General features: G+C 39.6%; 1 protein-coding gene across 1 annotated transcript in view; it reads left to right on the top strand.

Moving 5' to 3' along the window:
* The window catches only part of LOC116730790 (dolichyl-diphosphooligosaccharide--protein glycosyltransferase subunit STT3B), a 102,312-nt gene extending 90,049 nt beyond the window's left edge, over positions 1-12,263 (top strand). The window contains exons 11-16 of the mRNA XM_032580278.1: positions 18-205; positions 2,126-2,297; positions 2,775-2,948; positions 4,322-4,435; positions 7,709-7,915; positions 8,898-12,263. Coding sequence (XP_032436169.1) covers positions 18-205; positions 2,126-2,297; positions 2,775-2,948; positions 4,322-4,435; positions 7,709-7,915; positions 8,898-8,972 — 930 coding nt within the window. The 3' untranslated portion in view covers positions 8,973-12,263. The remainder of the gene's footprint in view (positions 1-17; positions 206-2,125; positions 2,298-2,774; positions 2,949-4,321; positions 4,436-7,708; positions 7,916-8,897) is intronic.
* The last annotated feature ends 3,450 nt before the right edge of the window (positions 12,264-15,713 follow it).

The following is a 15,713-nucleotide window of genomic DNA, read 5'->3' as shown; positions in this document are numbered from 1 at the left end:
CATGTCTCCCCCTGCAGGCGGGCAAGGTGCGCAAGCATGTGTCTGAGCAGGAGAAGGCAGAGGAGGGTCTGGGTCCCAACATCAAGTCCATCGTCACCATGCTCATGCTGATGCTGCTCATGATGTTCGCCGTCCACTGCACCTGGGTGACCAGCAACGCCTACTCCAGTCCCAGCGTGGTGCTGGCATCATACAACCATGACGGGTGAGAGCCATGCGTCGCTCTGTTTTTGGAAATCCCATAACTGCCAGCAGCTCTGATGGTTCATAATGCACGAAGACCGATTTGAACGTCTTGCTTGCAAATTAGCACATATGCAGGACTGCAGAGCTTTGGGTTCATGCACATGTATATTTCATGAGCTGTATGGAAATATTGATGTGTCCCTGGAAGATATGATATATTGTTTAACATGGTTTCTGTAGGTTAACGCAAACACCGGTGGACCTTCTCTGAATTTGTAAAAAGCTCATGTATTATTCTCTCTGCCATGCTTCAAAGGCCTAATTATTCTTTTAAAGCCCTTAGGGAGACATATTGAAGGCTAAATGGTGGACCCGCAAGTTCTCGTGCATAATTTTATAACGTTACTGTAGGAGCACAGACAATTGTTTAATCATGCTATTCTTGGCTACATGCCTGTCAGATTTGCTTCTTCGTTTTGGATGTATGCATACACACCCCTTCACACCCCTACACACGCAGAGATTTAATGGAATAAATAAACCATGTGGTTAATTGACTTTTCTTTGTGAGGTAAATTTAATGACCAACAGCTTATTAATTTATTATGAAGAGTTATTTTTATAAGATCTTTCTATTCTGATTCGGCACCTTAACCTAATATAGCCCTTATTTATGCAAATGAGTCTCATTAAGATGGAAAACTCTTTGTGAAGAAGCACCTGGTTCTAAAACATGAATATCTCCTGCAGGCATAAATGGCCTTGCTACAGGATTCATGCTGCTTGAACTTTTTCAGATTATAAAAACAAACTTTAATGTCTATATTGGGATATTAATCTACAAACACAAAGAGGAGCATCATTATGGGGAATTAAAACGATACGTTTTTGAAACATGTTTTCCCATTAGAGGCTGAGACCAAAGCAAAGGTTTGCCTTCCAACAGGACAACAACCCTAAGCTGTCATGGAATAGTTTAAATAAAAGTGTACTCAAGTTCAGGTGGCCTAGTCAAAGTCCAGATCCAGTTGAAATTTTTGGGCAAGACTTAAAAATTGACATCCATAGATACTTTCAATCACATCTGTCTGTACTTGATCTATTTTACAAAATTATGGGCAAAATAAAATTCAGATGTGCACAGGTGGTAGAGATGCTCCCCAAAAGAGCTGCAGCTGTAATTTCAGTTTTCCACACTGTATTGACTCAAGGCAGAGCTTTTCAGGGGAGGTGAGACACAAGGACAAAAAATAAACCAGAAAAAGTAACTGCAAACATTCAAAATGGCTAGATTTTTAGTGCCTAAGGCTATGATGCAGTGTCTGGGCCAAGCAAAGTAATAAAGAAGGGAGTATGATTATGATTTTTTTTTAAAGTTGGGATTTACATGGGCTGTGTCTGAAGCTCCACTGCCACAGCGTTGTTTACAAATCTCCAGGAGATTTTTCAACAGGAAGCTAAATGAAATACAGTTTCAGCAGAGGGTAGTTCATACTTTTATCATACTTTGGTGACAAGGCAGCTGGAGCATCATATCAAGTGGCGCTACACATAGTTAAAGCAAGTGAACCTTGCATCATCAGTGAAACATGTATGAATGGAAGATCAAGTGTAGCAACAGCAAAACGTTCACAGAAATGACAGTAATAATGTAGTTTGGATGGTGCCGTTGTCGATATGTTCTCACACTATGAAAACTAAGTTAGAGAGTTGAATAAAAATCATGTTACAATTCATGTTGTTCTGCCGATTATTTAAAAAGAAAAAAAATATATTTTTTGAAGCCCTACTTCATTTATGTTCTACTTTGTGTAAGCTAATTGCATTCAGTTAGTGATTGTAACACGAGAAAATTTGAAAACCTCAGGAGACGTCGACACTCTTCTGCACAGTCCTCCTCCCTGTCGGTGTGATTACTTGTTTTCTTTCTTCCCATTAGGACTCGCAATATCCTTGACGACTTCCGAGAGGCTTATTATTGGTTGAGACAGAACACAGACGAGCACGCACGCGTGATGTCGTGGTGGGACTACGGATACCAGATAGCCGGCATGGCCAACAGAACCACACTGGTTGATAACAACACATGGAACAACAGTCATATAGCTCTGGTAAAACCTCCCTGTTTCCGTCTGATGTTGCTCTTTTATCCAGAGACACGAATGCATTCCTCTTCCTGCAACTGAATCGTTTGCAGCTCTTTAGCGAGTTTTTATGTAATTGCCACATTATGCATCATCACTTGTTTAAACTTGTTCTGCCGAATTTTCACTGAGGGAAATAAAAGTCAATTCTTGTCAGATTTTTTCAGCTTTGATTTATTTTTCTTTCTTTAAACTGCAGAATGCAGACAAATGTTTTCATCTCTTAGTTAAATCTTAAAGCCCTCCAGCTCCACTCCGTCTTGTTTTCTACCTGCTGCCTCTCGTCTCTGCAGCGTCTATCCACAGGAAATGTAATTACAGAGAATACATGATTGTATTTCTGTTCAATAATTCTCCTTTCTGCCCCTGCAGTATTGAAGCCTGGCGTCTTTTCAAAACAGGAAACCCCAATTAAAGTCTAACTCCAGTTGTTGATGTTTTCAGGTGGGGAAGGCCATGTCGTCCAATGAGAGCGCGGCCTACGAGATTATGAGGTCACTGGATGTGGATTACGTGCTGATCATCTTCGGAGGAGTAATCGGCTACTCCGGCGACGATATAAACAAGTTCCTGTGGATGGTGAGGATCGCTGAAGGGGAGCACCCCAAAGACATCAGGGTGAGTGATGGATGGCGGTAACTGTCTGTGAACGAAAACGCAGCAGCGTGAGAGATTGATGTTTCATGTTGGAAATGGCCACAAGAAAAAGAAAACATGCATCTCTGATGACTGAGATGAATGAAGACGCATTATTGGAACAAAGCTGGGTTTGTTTTGGTTTTTTTTTTGTCTGATTTGATTCAAAGTAACAAACAGGATGGCTGACAGAAGAGTAAACATCTTTCAGTTCAGCAGTTCTGCCTTCATGAACATTATAGCCGTCAGTTTTGTTTGAAGCTGCCCAACTCTATCGGGGTTGTTAGCAGACAAGCTCCAACTAAAACAGTTGGTTCCTGCCATTTTAGGGATTTTTCTGAACAATTTGACTCCTAATTATGTGTGGCAAATTGGCAAATTGGCAAATTTTCTTTTTTTTATTTTAAAAAATATCTAAAATAATCATAGGAAAGTGCAGCTTCGGAAACTGAAATGCGTCAACATAATGCTACCTGACACAATATTGGCTGGGTTTCCAAAGCAGCCAATCCAGGAGTGACATTTATTTTCTAATGTGGTGATTGGCTGTAACCCCCAAGAGCAGAGATAAGCAAGACTGCAGGCATTAGCTTTTGCCAAGATGGTTTCCAGTGCGCGTATTGATGCATATGAAGGTATTCTTAGTGTCTGAACTACAATAGGCACTTGTAAGTGTTTTTAAATGGTGTTTTAAATATTTGTGGATTTATAGCAGCTGTGCTCTCTATCTTCCGTGGATACCTTGCGTCCACTGTCGATCCATAATCCAGTATTCTATTCAATGTTGATAAATTGCAGCGTGAGCCAATATTTAGGTTTGAACTTTTCACAAAAAGACTCTTTGCTCTCCTGCTGGATTTCAGGATTTAGCTAAAATGAACCCTTAGTTTAGCTTCTTATATAAAATAAACAAATGTTTATTTTGACATTACATTTTTGTACGTTCCTTTTTTCATTCATTAAATGTATTAAAACTAACACTCAATATAATGCATAATAAAAACCACTAATCACTTAGAAAAGACATTTAAGTTTTCTTCAGATGCATTTCCCTTGTGTTGATCTTTTACATTCACACTAAGATTTTATTTCAACTAGAGAAGATTAATGAGAAATAATTTACTAAATATTTTTCATGATCTGTGAAACATTTCCACCTTCTTTTGATCATTCAGCAAACATTCAAAAAATAAACGTTTTAGTTTTTCTCTTTATAAATAAAACTAAATTAATTTCTGGCTCTTGGATGCCTTTCAGCTCTGGAAGTTGAAACCAGACGGTCGAATAAATATGCGAATAACGTACTCGGTTACGGGTTTGTTTTCTGATTATTAATGCTTCCTTTTGTTTTTCAGGAGAGCGACTACTTCACTCCGCAGGGAGAGTTCAGAGTGGACAAGGCCGGTTCACCGACTCTGCTCAACTGCCTCATGTACAAGATGTCGTATTATCGATTTGGTGAGATGCAGGTAAGGGACCGACGTCAACAAAAAGTCATTTCAGCAGATCGTTTCTTCACCTGCTGGGGGACGGGTTAAGTCTCGGGAACAATTCCTCTCCCAGGAGATTTATTTTTATTGGTGTTATGATCCACTTCACGGCTACAAATAATGAGCTCCGGTTCTGTGGCGCAATCAAAAACTAACAAGCAGCTGCCGTCACCAATCAAAGGGAAAGGCCGCACTCTATTTTAGAGTACACAGTTTCAGCAGGAAATAACAGGCATCTGCCAGCACTAAAGGTGAAGGATTCCTGCCACTGAAGTTTCAAAGCAGAGCCGGCTGGCAGAAAGGGATTTTAGAGGAATTGCTTTAGGGGGCATGTGGTGTTGGAGGCTGTCAGACAAAATATGAGGGATTGGAGGAAGCTTTTTAAAAATCTGTCACTGCTTCCCGTGGCAGATTTCAGGTGGAGAGATGGGATATCCGCCCTGCCAGGTGCTTACATCCTTGCTGTAGATGCAGCTCAGCCTACAAGTTGGGCTGAATCAATGCAGCTGCAGACCAGAGAGAGAGAGACAGACGGGTGAAGCTCAGAGCAACTCAGGAGAGACAAAACACCGAGGTCAAGATGAAGGGAGAGAGTCTGGGGAGCAGATTAGAGTTTCACATCGCTGAAAAAAAAGAAAACTAAGAGAAACATGGTGTATTCTAAACACACTTTACTGATGCTCTGTTTGGAAAATACTGAGCCAGTCACTTCAAGTGGACTTCAGGTTTCAGGAACAAATACTGTATAATACCTTATAAAAAAAGATTTAAACATTTCTTTATTGATGATAAGAATGAGGAATATGGAAATTAAGAAGTTTATTTAAAAAGTAGAAATTACCTCAGCCTTTTGACTATGAATCTGTCACTGTTCACTGCATGAGCCTAACAACAACAAACTTCTATTTAATGAGCTACTTCAATGCAGCAGCTAAAACATCATGGCTCCTTAACTTACACAATCAGCATTCAATAAGCACAGGTTTTATTGATGTTCTCATGGTAACAAACAATAAAAGAACAAGAGAATAGTTGAGACATTAAAGGAAAAAATCTCAGCTATACCGCTTATGGAGTTGTGGGAATTTGCAGTTCGAAAAAAATTACGGTTGATGACAAACTTCACAATACAATGTGACCACAAATTGAGTTACTGCTAAACAAAACAAACTGTGGCACCTTTACCCTCAGTTGTTTCAGTGTGATTGAAAACGGCAACATGAAGAAATAATTGCAACAGTAAAAATAGTGCCCTGAATTGTTTTTATGTTTAGAAAGTGTAAATCCATAAAAGATAGGCAGCTATAACAAGGCTGACTGGTGAAATTTTCAATATCTGTGGCAGGCGTGATAACACTAAAGCCTCCATTTCTAATATTTCACAATATTTGCCCTCTGAAGCAGAGAGAGAACAGAAATAAGATGAATCAACTGTGGCACAGATAGAAAGAGGAAGCATGAGGAAAAACACAATGTTGAATGTAACTGTAGCTCGGAAACCAGAGGCAGAAAGGACACAGCAGCGGCTTCTGAAGGACGAGCCGTCAAGGGCTTTTAGAGCCGAGTAACAGACACAAGAGGTTGTTTGAGAGCCTCAAACAAAAAATGTAATGGATTTGTTGCCCAAGGGGAAACTCCACAGTGTTATCACACTCTGTTTATCTTTTGTAATTAAGTTTCGGCTGTGTTTTTTATTTTTAATCTGTTCAGCTTTAAATTTGGCACAGCAGCTTTGGGGTGTAACTTTATTTTAAGTGTTTTTATCCAATGAATTAGGAGTTGAGACATTAATCTGAGTCCAGCTGAATGTGTTGGTGCTTGGTAGAAGTTAAAAGAACCCACACTAGACCAACACAAGTCCGATGTGGAGTCATTAATGTACAAATGGGATCAGCAAGGAAATTTTGAAAATAAAAATTAGCTGATTTATAAATGTACAAACTTCAAACAAAACAATAAGAGTGTTGTCCAGCAGATGGTCGCTGACTCTTCCACATGGACGGTAGCGGTTAGTGCAGCTAGTTGTCTCACACTAAACTGAGTTTGTTTTTCTAAAGGATGCCTATGTTTCCAAATCCATCATGGCTCATAACCAGACAAAAGTTGGAAGCCGAGAAGTATAAAATGGAGAGACTTTGCTGTTCTCCTTCCAGCCTTCCTGTTATCTGTTTCAAATGTTATACTCTTTTGTTGTTTTGCACCTTAAATTAACTGTACAGACTGAATAGTGGCTTAATTTTGTAAATTTTCTGCCAATGCTGACAATGGGTAACTAAGATTTCCTCTTGGTGTTGAACATTTGCTGACTGAAAAATGTTGGCATGTCTAAGCTGGTATTAGTCAGGGCTGATAAAACAAACGATTGGCCAATTTTAAGCACTAGCCTAATCCCTCTTAACATTTCTGGTCCAGAGAGGAAAAGTCACAATTTCATAATTTTATCTCTGGTAGTTACACAAATGACTGGAATTCATCAAGTTCCTGAGATATTATGCCAACATCTTTCCTGTGAAAGGTTTTTGTGATTGGTGTGATCCAGTTGCTGTCAGGATAATACTTTGCAAATTAACTTTGTCGTCTGTAGTAAATTAAAAAGCTTTTCCACAGATTTCCTAAGGATTCAGAATTTAATTTAAACATTTCTTGATCAAAATCTGAAACGCTTAGTCTCGTAGAGTCAGAACTGGACTATTCTGCTTTGAACAAAGTGTGTGTGTAAACACACAAAGAGCTTTTAAGGCTGTTATTCGTATGAGCACCACTTCATAAAAGATCCAGCAGTACTTTAAACTGTAAAACTATACAAAATCTTTCTACACTGATTGTTATTTGTGAAACCTTGAAGGTTGAGGCATGCCTCGCAAAGAGAGAAATTTGTACTTTTACTGGTTCTTGCGGCAAATTTATCAACATTTTGTTTATGAAGTTTTGGTAAAATCTTGTCTTTCTCTTGCGAGGCTGATATTTTACATCTTTTAGTGACCAGAGTGTGTTTTCAATCCCTACTCAATGGTACAGCTTAATAAAGATCTGTAGAAATGTCTCTTTTTTATTGTTTTTTCAAACCTTTGTTATTAGTAGTACAACTTATAAAGCCTTTGTTTGTATTAAGAACTGGATGACTGCGTTTATGTAAAAGAATAAATGTTTTTTATAAAGTCATACGCAAAATATTTGGGCTACAAAGCAGAGTTGAATTTAAAATCTCAGGAAAACCTTAACAAAAGACAAAAAACATTGTTTCTCTCCCAGCTGGATTTCAGAACGCCGCCTGGCTTCGACCGGACGCGCAACGCCGAGATCGGCAACAAGGACATCAAGTTCAAGCACCTGGAGGAGGCGTTTACCTCCGAGCACTGGCTCGTCAGGATCTACAAGGTGAAGAAGCTGGAGAACAGAGAGGCTCTGGACCACAAGCTCCGCAGCGTGGTGTCCAAGCAGAAGTACACCTCTAAGAAGGTGAGCGTTTTTCTTTTAAGAAGAGATGGTTTTAGCTGCAGTTTGAGTTTTATGATGCGCTCGACCATTTACTCCAATGATCCACACACACCTGCGTTAATAAGGAAACATGTTTCTACATCAGCTGCAGAACAACATTGATGTGCCCTTAGGCCAGATCAGCATGTGTGTTTATTTAGGGAGTCTAAATGCTGTACCAATCCATCCAATGATGTTTATCGCCTACCTGTCCTTTTTTACTCGCATCCATCCATCCATTCATCTACTTGTCAGTCTGTTCATTGTGTCCATCTGTCATTCTTCATCTGTTCATATGTCCTTACATCTATATATCTGTTTTTCTCCATGTTCTGCCAATTATTCATTCGTGTATCCATCCATTCATTTCTGTTCATTCACCAATCTGTCCATTCGTCTGTCCATTCGTATCTTTCCGTAAAGACACGACAACTGTCCGTCCAACCATCTCTGTACATGTGTCCTTTTATTTGTCCATCTGTACATCCAGTCTGATCACCTGCCTGTCAACTCGTTCTTCCATCTGTCTGTCTACTCATTCATCTGTCCATCCAACCAGAAACTGAAAGTGAAAGATTTGTTTTGATCTTTCTCAGCTTGCATTTCTCTGAATCAGGGATGTCAAACTCATTGTCATTTTTTTGGGTCGTATCAAAATGATGATTGTCCTTAAATTCCCATTTGTGGCAAAACTACACATCACCAAACTGGTAAAATATTAATAAATAGTTGTCTTTGAATTTGATGTGTACTTCTTGAACTTAAATAATATTTAGCGTCTTTTCACTGTGATGTAATTTGTCATCATACTGACAAAAACTATGCTGATTTAATTGATGAAATAATAATTAATTAATAAATAATTGTTATCTTGAAGGGTCTGTTCCTGGACTCCATAAGTTTCTGTTGGATTGCACCCTGTTGATCACACTGATGTCTTTTTTTTTGTTCTGTCTCTGAGCAGACTGCCAAGAGGAAGCGAGGACACATCAAGAACAAACTCGTCCTGAAGAAGGGCAAGAAACTCCCCAAAAAATAAAGATGGCTCTGAACTCACACGAACGTAAAGAAACCTCCAACAACCAATGAAGAAGAACACAAGGACGGCTGTGTGCCTGGCAGGTGGTCAGGAGCGCTTCTCGTTAGAGCGCCCTCATTTATCGAGGAAGCGTCACATCTGGCCTGTCCAGAATCGTCGTTCGTTTTATCCCGAGGACGTCTGTCTTGCTTTTTTTGTTTTGTTTTGTTTTTCTACTTTCTACTTGAATGTGGCGAGGCATAGGGCTGCTCTAATTGATTAAACGTTGATTAATTTTTGTTTTTTAACATTTTCTTGTGTGTGTGTGTTGGGGGGGTTGTTATTGACCTGATTATCAGTCAGGAGATCTGGTGATCCGTGGAATGAGGAACGTTTGCACCAAAGACCCGTTGACCTCGCTCATTAGCACATGGGAACTCACTGCTAAGAGCGAGGGAACGCCGGAGGGAGAGCAGAGGACTTTGTTCCTGACGCGTGTACAGAGGACAGTATGCGGTATGGAGGAACGTCACCGTCTACACGCAGCACATCTGCAATATTAACCGTTTTACCATCCTCATCTCCTTAACGTCTGCCTGCCTCTCTGACTTTTGGTTTCCAACAAATTCTATAAGAAATTGGCCTAATGTGTAAATATGTTCTGTAAAGACAAAAAAAATCTCTAAAATGATGGTAATATATTGGATCATTGTGATTTTTAAATGCTCAGTTCTTGGGTTTTCCGCTTGTTTTTTTGTTTTGTTTTTATGACAGCAACTAGAACAGTGAATGCAATAACTACACAGAGGGGCTTCAGATTTCATTGAAAGAATTTGAATGTGAATTTTTTTACATCTCCCCCTTTTTTTCCATAAATTGCATTGATTGTACATTTCTGCTGCTAGGCTTTTTAAAAACAAGCAAGTGACCTGTAGAGAAAAATATATATACATTACAAATTGGGGCTACAGGGGGCGCTCTTGATTGAGCAAAGCCTAGTTATATTGCAGAATTTTACCTTGTTGCTGTTCACATTTTTGGCTTCTTTCTTTTTACTTTGGCTTGTAATGCAACTGCTGCTGACCACACCTGGTGATTAGACTTTTCTGTTTGTTTTGCTTTTAAATTTTGATTTGAAAATCAACAGAAATGTGAAGGAGGATTTTTGTGATAACTTGGTGAAGAGTACGGCTGTCAGGAGCGACATCGGTTGTAACGGGAAGTTAAATTACCAAATGTAAGGAGCTGTGTCCTAATACTGCACCACATACCTGCTGCCCTCGGCGGAAATGTCAGGCAATTTTGAACCAGGTTACTGATCTAGCTGTTACTTTACCAAAAAGTACAAAAATAAAACCTCAAAAATTCATAACTTGCAAGAAGAAAAGTAGCTTAAATGATGTTGAGGCTGGCAGCTCATGACGAGTGCAGTGAAACTCAAAACTATTAAGGTTTCTTTCCGACAAGCATACGACACAAAACAAAACTGGAAAAGGAGGAACAATTTTGACTAAAATAATTACAGGTGTTTTTCATTGAATTCTTCAGGCCCTGATTGTTCAGTGGAAACGTTTTTCTTACCATCTCAGTGATTCAACTCAGGCTTTTTTTCATGCCTTCGTTGTTATTTTGATCATTTGATGAATCTTTGAGGTCGGCCTGCATCTCTGCCGTCACCCTTCAGCTCCCTCTACAGATGCTCTATTAAAATTTAAGTCAGGACTTTGACTGGACCCCTCAGAACTTTAATGTTATTTCCAAGCAGAAGAAATCTGGAGCACACAGAATTTTTGTATTCCAGATGCAGAGAAGCAGTTCTGCATGCATCACTCCACCCAACATTAGAATAACCTGCTCTACTAGTGAGCTATGACGTTTTTGTGCGAGTCTCACTTTTTCCCATGTAATTATTCCATATTTTATTGCGTTAAAGTAGCTTTGGAGCTCTGTTTGTCCTCTGGTTACTTTCTCCACATAAATGTTTCTCCCTAAAATACGTCACCTCAATCTAATCCTTCTCATGTGGTGAAAGAAGGGATGTTATTATACTGATGCACAGTGAGCCAAACACTCCTTCATTTGGCTCAGACACAGAGGAAAAACAATTGCAGTAAAGGGTAATTATAGTGGCTTAACATGCAAGGTGATCTTTTGCGAAATTTGCAGTGCTGACGGCGGACGTTCAAAAAGTAAAAACGGCTGAAAGCAATGCAGCTGATTAACTTTTTGCCAACAAACAGCTGGTGTGGTCCGCTGACTGGTTTGGCTTTTGACTCCATGAACTGTTGTGTCTTTCATCAGCTGAACTTTTGTTTTACTTTCCCAGAACTTAAAATATTTAAAGCAGAGAAACTATTTTTGTTGGCTGAGGGTAAACCTTTGCTCTTCACAGGTTTACTTCCTCCATCTTTGTAGCAAAAGTTCTCACAATGCCACACACCAGTTCTCTGTATACTGTGCTACACACCCACACTCTGTTATTTTGGTTTGCAGGTCTGCCATAATCTTTTTATTTTCCCAAGCTTTTTTGTTCTATAAGAATTCACATAAGGAAGATCTGGATTTTGTTGGTGTGAAGAAGTAAATTCAAAAGCACACTTCGGTTTTTTGGGGAGAAACCTTTAAAAATGATAAAATTCTATTTCCCCCTCATAGCTATCTTGATGGTAAACACTCTATTTAAAAATGTCTCCCTTCTCCAGTTTGAACAGGCTTCAGCCGGGTTGTGCTGTATGAATTTGGGACACAGCTCTGCATCTCTTTTTAAAAGGACGCTGCACTGTTTTCGTATGACGACAGAAACTGAAAGATTCTTTTTTTTATGCACGCTTTGGGAAAGTTTTTTTCTGTTTTTATCAAGCCAGAGACACTTAAAACACATCGTACAGCTGTTATTTGTTTTGCCACATTGTACAGAAGGGGAGGTTTTCTGATTGTTTTCTTTCAAATGCGTCCGAATCGCTTTGTTCTCGTTTTTACCGACTGTCTCCTCTGGAGGCCGCAGGCTGCTGGAACAGTGACATTTCGATGTGTTGTTGCACTTCGCCTAAAACTGCATCGTGTCCTTTTGGATTCTCATTAGCACGGAGAGGACAGAGTCCAGATTAAGCCTTAATGTGATGTACTTTTACTTTTCCTCATGTGATAAGTTTTTTCCTTGAACCGGATGAAAATGTTGCTTTTCCGACTGCGGTTTTTCCTGAACACTTTTCGTTGGATGCAGTCTCCGATTTGTCCCCGCTCACCTTCAGAGTTTACATTTTTACATTTTGTTCAGTTGTGCCACCTCTAAATATACTCCTAAACAAAACAGCCATGTTTGAGTGTGATGTTTTTATAAACTCCTGTGTTCATGTTTAAAATAAGTTGGGGGTTTTTTTCTCCAAAGGAGTCAGGTGAGTGCAAACTGAACCACTTGATGGCAGCATTAACCTTTGACTGCAGATCTGCATGAAGAACCACTTCATCCTCAGCTGGTGTGTTTGGGAAGAATGCTGGGAAATTTTCCTCGTGACATTCCTGATCTGAAAAGAAGACTGCATCTCAGATAAATTTGGGAGCTTTTAAAGGAGTGTGTTAACATGTTTTGAGTTTTTATTGACCAGATTTTCTTACCAGATCTGGATGAATATGGAAGAAGAAAACTGAATGTGAAAAACTTTTAGACTTGTTTTTTTCTTACTCTCTCTTTTTTGAAAACGGGTCTGCGATTCCCTGGGGTCCTTTCTCCCACACACGTTATGTCCAGAAGTTTCAGAATAACTCGAGTACTGGAGTTTGAAAGTTGTGTCCATATGTCCTTCCTCCTTTTTCACATCAATCCATCATTTTCTTTCTTGCATCGGTTTGTCCTTCACCATCAACTTTTCTGGCCAGACGTCCATCAGTTTCTTACGTCCATCTGTTGGTGAGTTTGTAATATTTGTCCATCCCTCCTCATATCCATCCTTACTTCCTGTCGGTTTTTAAAAAAAAAAAAAAAAAACGTCTGAACTTTGTTTTCTGAAATGGATTGAGAAATATATTGTTTTGATTTATTTTGACCTAAAAGGTGTGTGGCAAGTTTTATGATTTTATTATGGATTTGCAGAAACACGTGTGCATGCTTTTATTTTGCAAACATTACTTTTCTTATTCAGCGTTGAAAATGATGGTAAATAACTGAACTTGAGTCTCCTGCGTGTTTCAGACGTCTCTGCTCTCACCCCCGATTTAAAGGATCCGATTGGCTCCACAGTTGATTATCTACAGAAATCAGGTGTGGTGAATCATGGGAGAACTGGAGAAAGGGCAGTAAAACAATCGGGGAGGTTTGTGGTCTGCAGGTAGGAGTTAAAGTATCGATCTCGCTCTGCTTTCACGTTTCTTGGGGTTTTCAGCAGATGAAACTGAAATCTGGCTTCACTGGTGGAAGCCGACATCATTTCAGGCTTGAGTCTAATTTGTAATCCAGCTTTCATCAGTCAGAGATGATCAGATGTTCTATTGATTTCATGTGAAGATGTCATAACCTCTTTCTTTTCATCAGCATCAGAGCCTCTGCTGGTTGTCATGGAAAACACCAAACATCTTGTTGCAACTCGCCGTCCTGCTGTGTAACTCGGCCTCTCCTGTAGATGTTACTGTGACGTGCAGAAGATCTGCAGGGACAAATCCCACCTGATGCATCTCAGAAGCAGAACACTGGAGGTTCTGCATGACCTTTGACCCTTGCGCCTCCAGCCTTCCCCTCCTGTTGTCCACGCCCCGTCAGGTAAGAGGAGATTTGTTACTTCAGGGAGTTTTTCAGTGTTGTAGCATCCATGCACAGAGATATTATTGTAACACTTTTAATGTGACAATCTGTAATTCTGAACTGATGCAGGAGTTATAATCCAGAGATGAGCAGCCATTTAGTTACAAAACCCCTTAACCTTTTACACTTTTATCACAAACTAGCCTCACCAAAGTTTCTCCATTGTATTTAGATCTGAACTTTGACTGGGCCATTTCAACACAAATATTTGCTATCATCTAAACCAAGGTCCTCAGCTGCAGCCTTTAAAGCCTGGAGTTCTGCAACTTTTAGATGTGTCCCTTATCCTTGATGCTCAAATTAAAGAGAGTCCTGCTAATGACCTGATATTAAAGCAGAAACTTGCTGGAAACCAGAACTCTGGGCCTGGAGATTAGAAATCTCTGATCCAAGTAGATTTAGGTGTCTGTTCATCCTCCACCTGTTCATCCCTTTTTTCTACTTAAACTTCACAATCTCTTCGTTCCTGTGTTTTCATGCTCATATACTTGAACCACGATGTGGGTTTTTTCCCCCCCATTAATATTAGGAATAGATTATGAGAAAGCCAGACTTTAACTTGTAGTTTAATTTGTCTAAACAATTTTGAGTCTGACTTACGCTGCCTCCTGCTGGCAGAATATTTATTAGTCATGTAAAGTCATTTCCCAGAAACTTTGATCCTGAGCAGAATATAGAAAATTACCTCAGGCTATTTCTTCTCAGAGAGGGTGGGACATGTTCCTCTCTGGTGGGTGTTAATAAAAACAGAGATTTACTTTCAAACGTTTTGAAACAACAGACATCTGGTGAACCTCTGGCCCAGTGTTTGGCCCGTCTTGGTTCATTAACTCTGACCAGCTTTCCCGTCTCTACTGAGAAAACATCCCATATTTGTCCCTACATGCTTGTAGCAAACTGCAGAGAGGAATACCTGCAGATCAGATCTAATGCTTGTCCTGATCAGTGGATCTTGGCTGCTTCTTTAATGAAAACTCTCCGAACTTCTCCGCAACTTTCTCCCTGGTCTGTCTGCTGTTTGTTCCCCAATGTTCTCTGGCAAACCTCTGGGGCCTTCACAGCTGGGTTTACGAGATTAAATCACACACAGATGGTCTCCAATTACAACAAAACATCTAAAGGCAATTAGTGGCCCTGCAGTTGATTTAGGGTTATTGTAGCAAAGCGAGCTGAATTCAAATGTAAAATACACTTTTCAGACTTTTATTGTGTCATTTTCCCTCCACTCAACAGAGGCACACTGCTTGTAGTTGGTCTGTTACACAAAAATCCCAATAAAGTGATTTAAAGTTTGTAAAGTGACAAGAGAAAATATGTATTTCGAATTAATCAAAATTAATTAATCAAAATTAGGACTCCTGCACATTTTCTATGTAAAATTTCCATCCTGTCCTTCAGGTTAATTTTAAAGGTGACCCATTATGCTTAATTTAACAAGTTAGGATATGTGTGAACTATATAAAACATTCTCATTTTTTGAACAAAATCATTCTTAGATAATGAGATTTTGATTTGCCGTTTTATCTTTTCCAGAATGACCTGTTTTACAGCATCTTGTCACTTTAAATCTAAATGAAGTGCTTCTGGCCACGCCCCCCAACTCAACGTTTACATTCACACGTAAATGGTTGAAAACAGATGCGCAATGTACAACTGTACATCTTTGAAAAGCAGAAGGGAAGCCTCCTGCCCAACAAACAAGAATGCATGAAGTGGTTACTGAAAGGTAAGCCAACAATAAAACTCTTGTCTTTTCCGGCAGCCACTGACGACGCATAGAGAGGTAAAACCGGCTCACCAAACGTGCTGGGTTGCTAGGTAACGGCACAGCGCCCATTGTTTGTCACCTAATAATCAAGAGGCTTTTAATACGGCTCATTTTTCAAAACAGAAAACACTAACAAAGTGTGAAAAACGCCTGGGTGTTTTAAGCAGTAGAGACCCAAATAGAAATATAAAAATGTGCA

Source organism: Xiphophorus hellerii, chromosome 13 (assembly GCF_003331165.1).
Source record: "Xiphophorus hellerii strain 12219 chromosome 13, Xiphophorus_hellerii-4.1, whole genome shotgun sequence".
Classification (NCBI taxonomy): Eukaryota; Metazoa; Chordata; class Actinopteri; order Cyprinodontiformes; family Poeciliidae; genus Xiphophorus; species Xiphophorus hellerii.
Note: the sequence above shows the minus strand (reverse complement) of the source record. Positions and strands in the feature narration are given on the sequence as shown.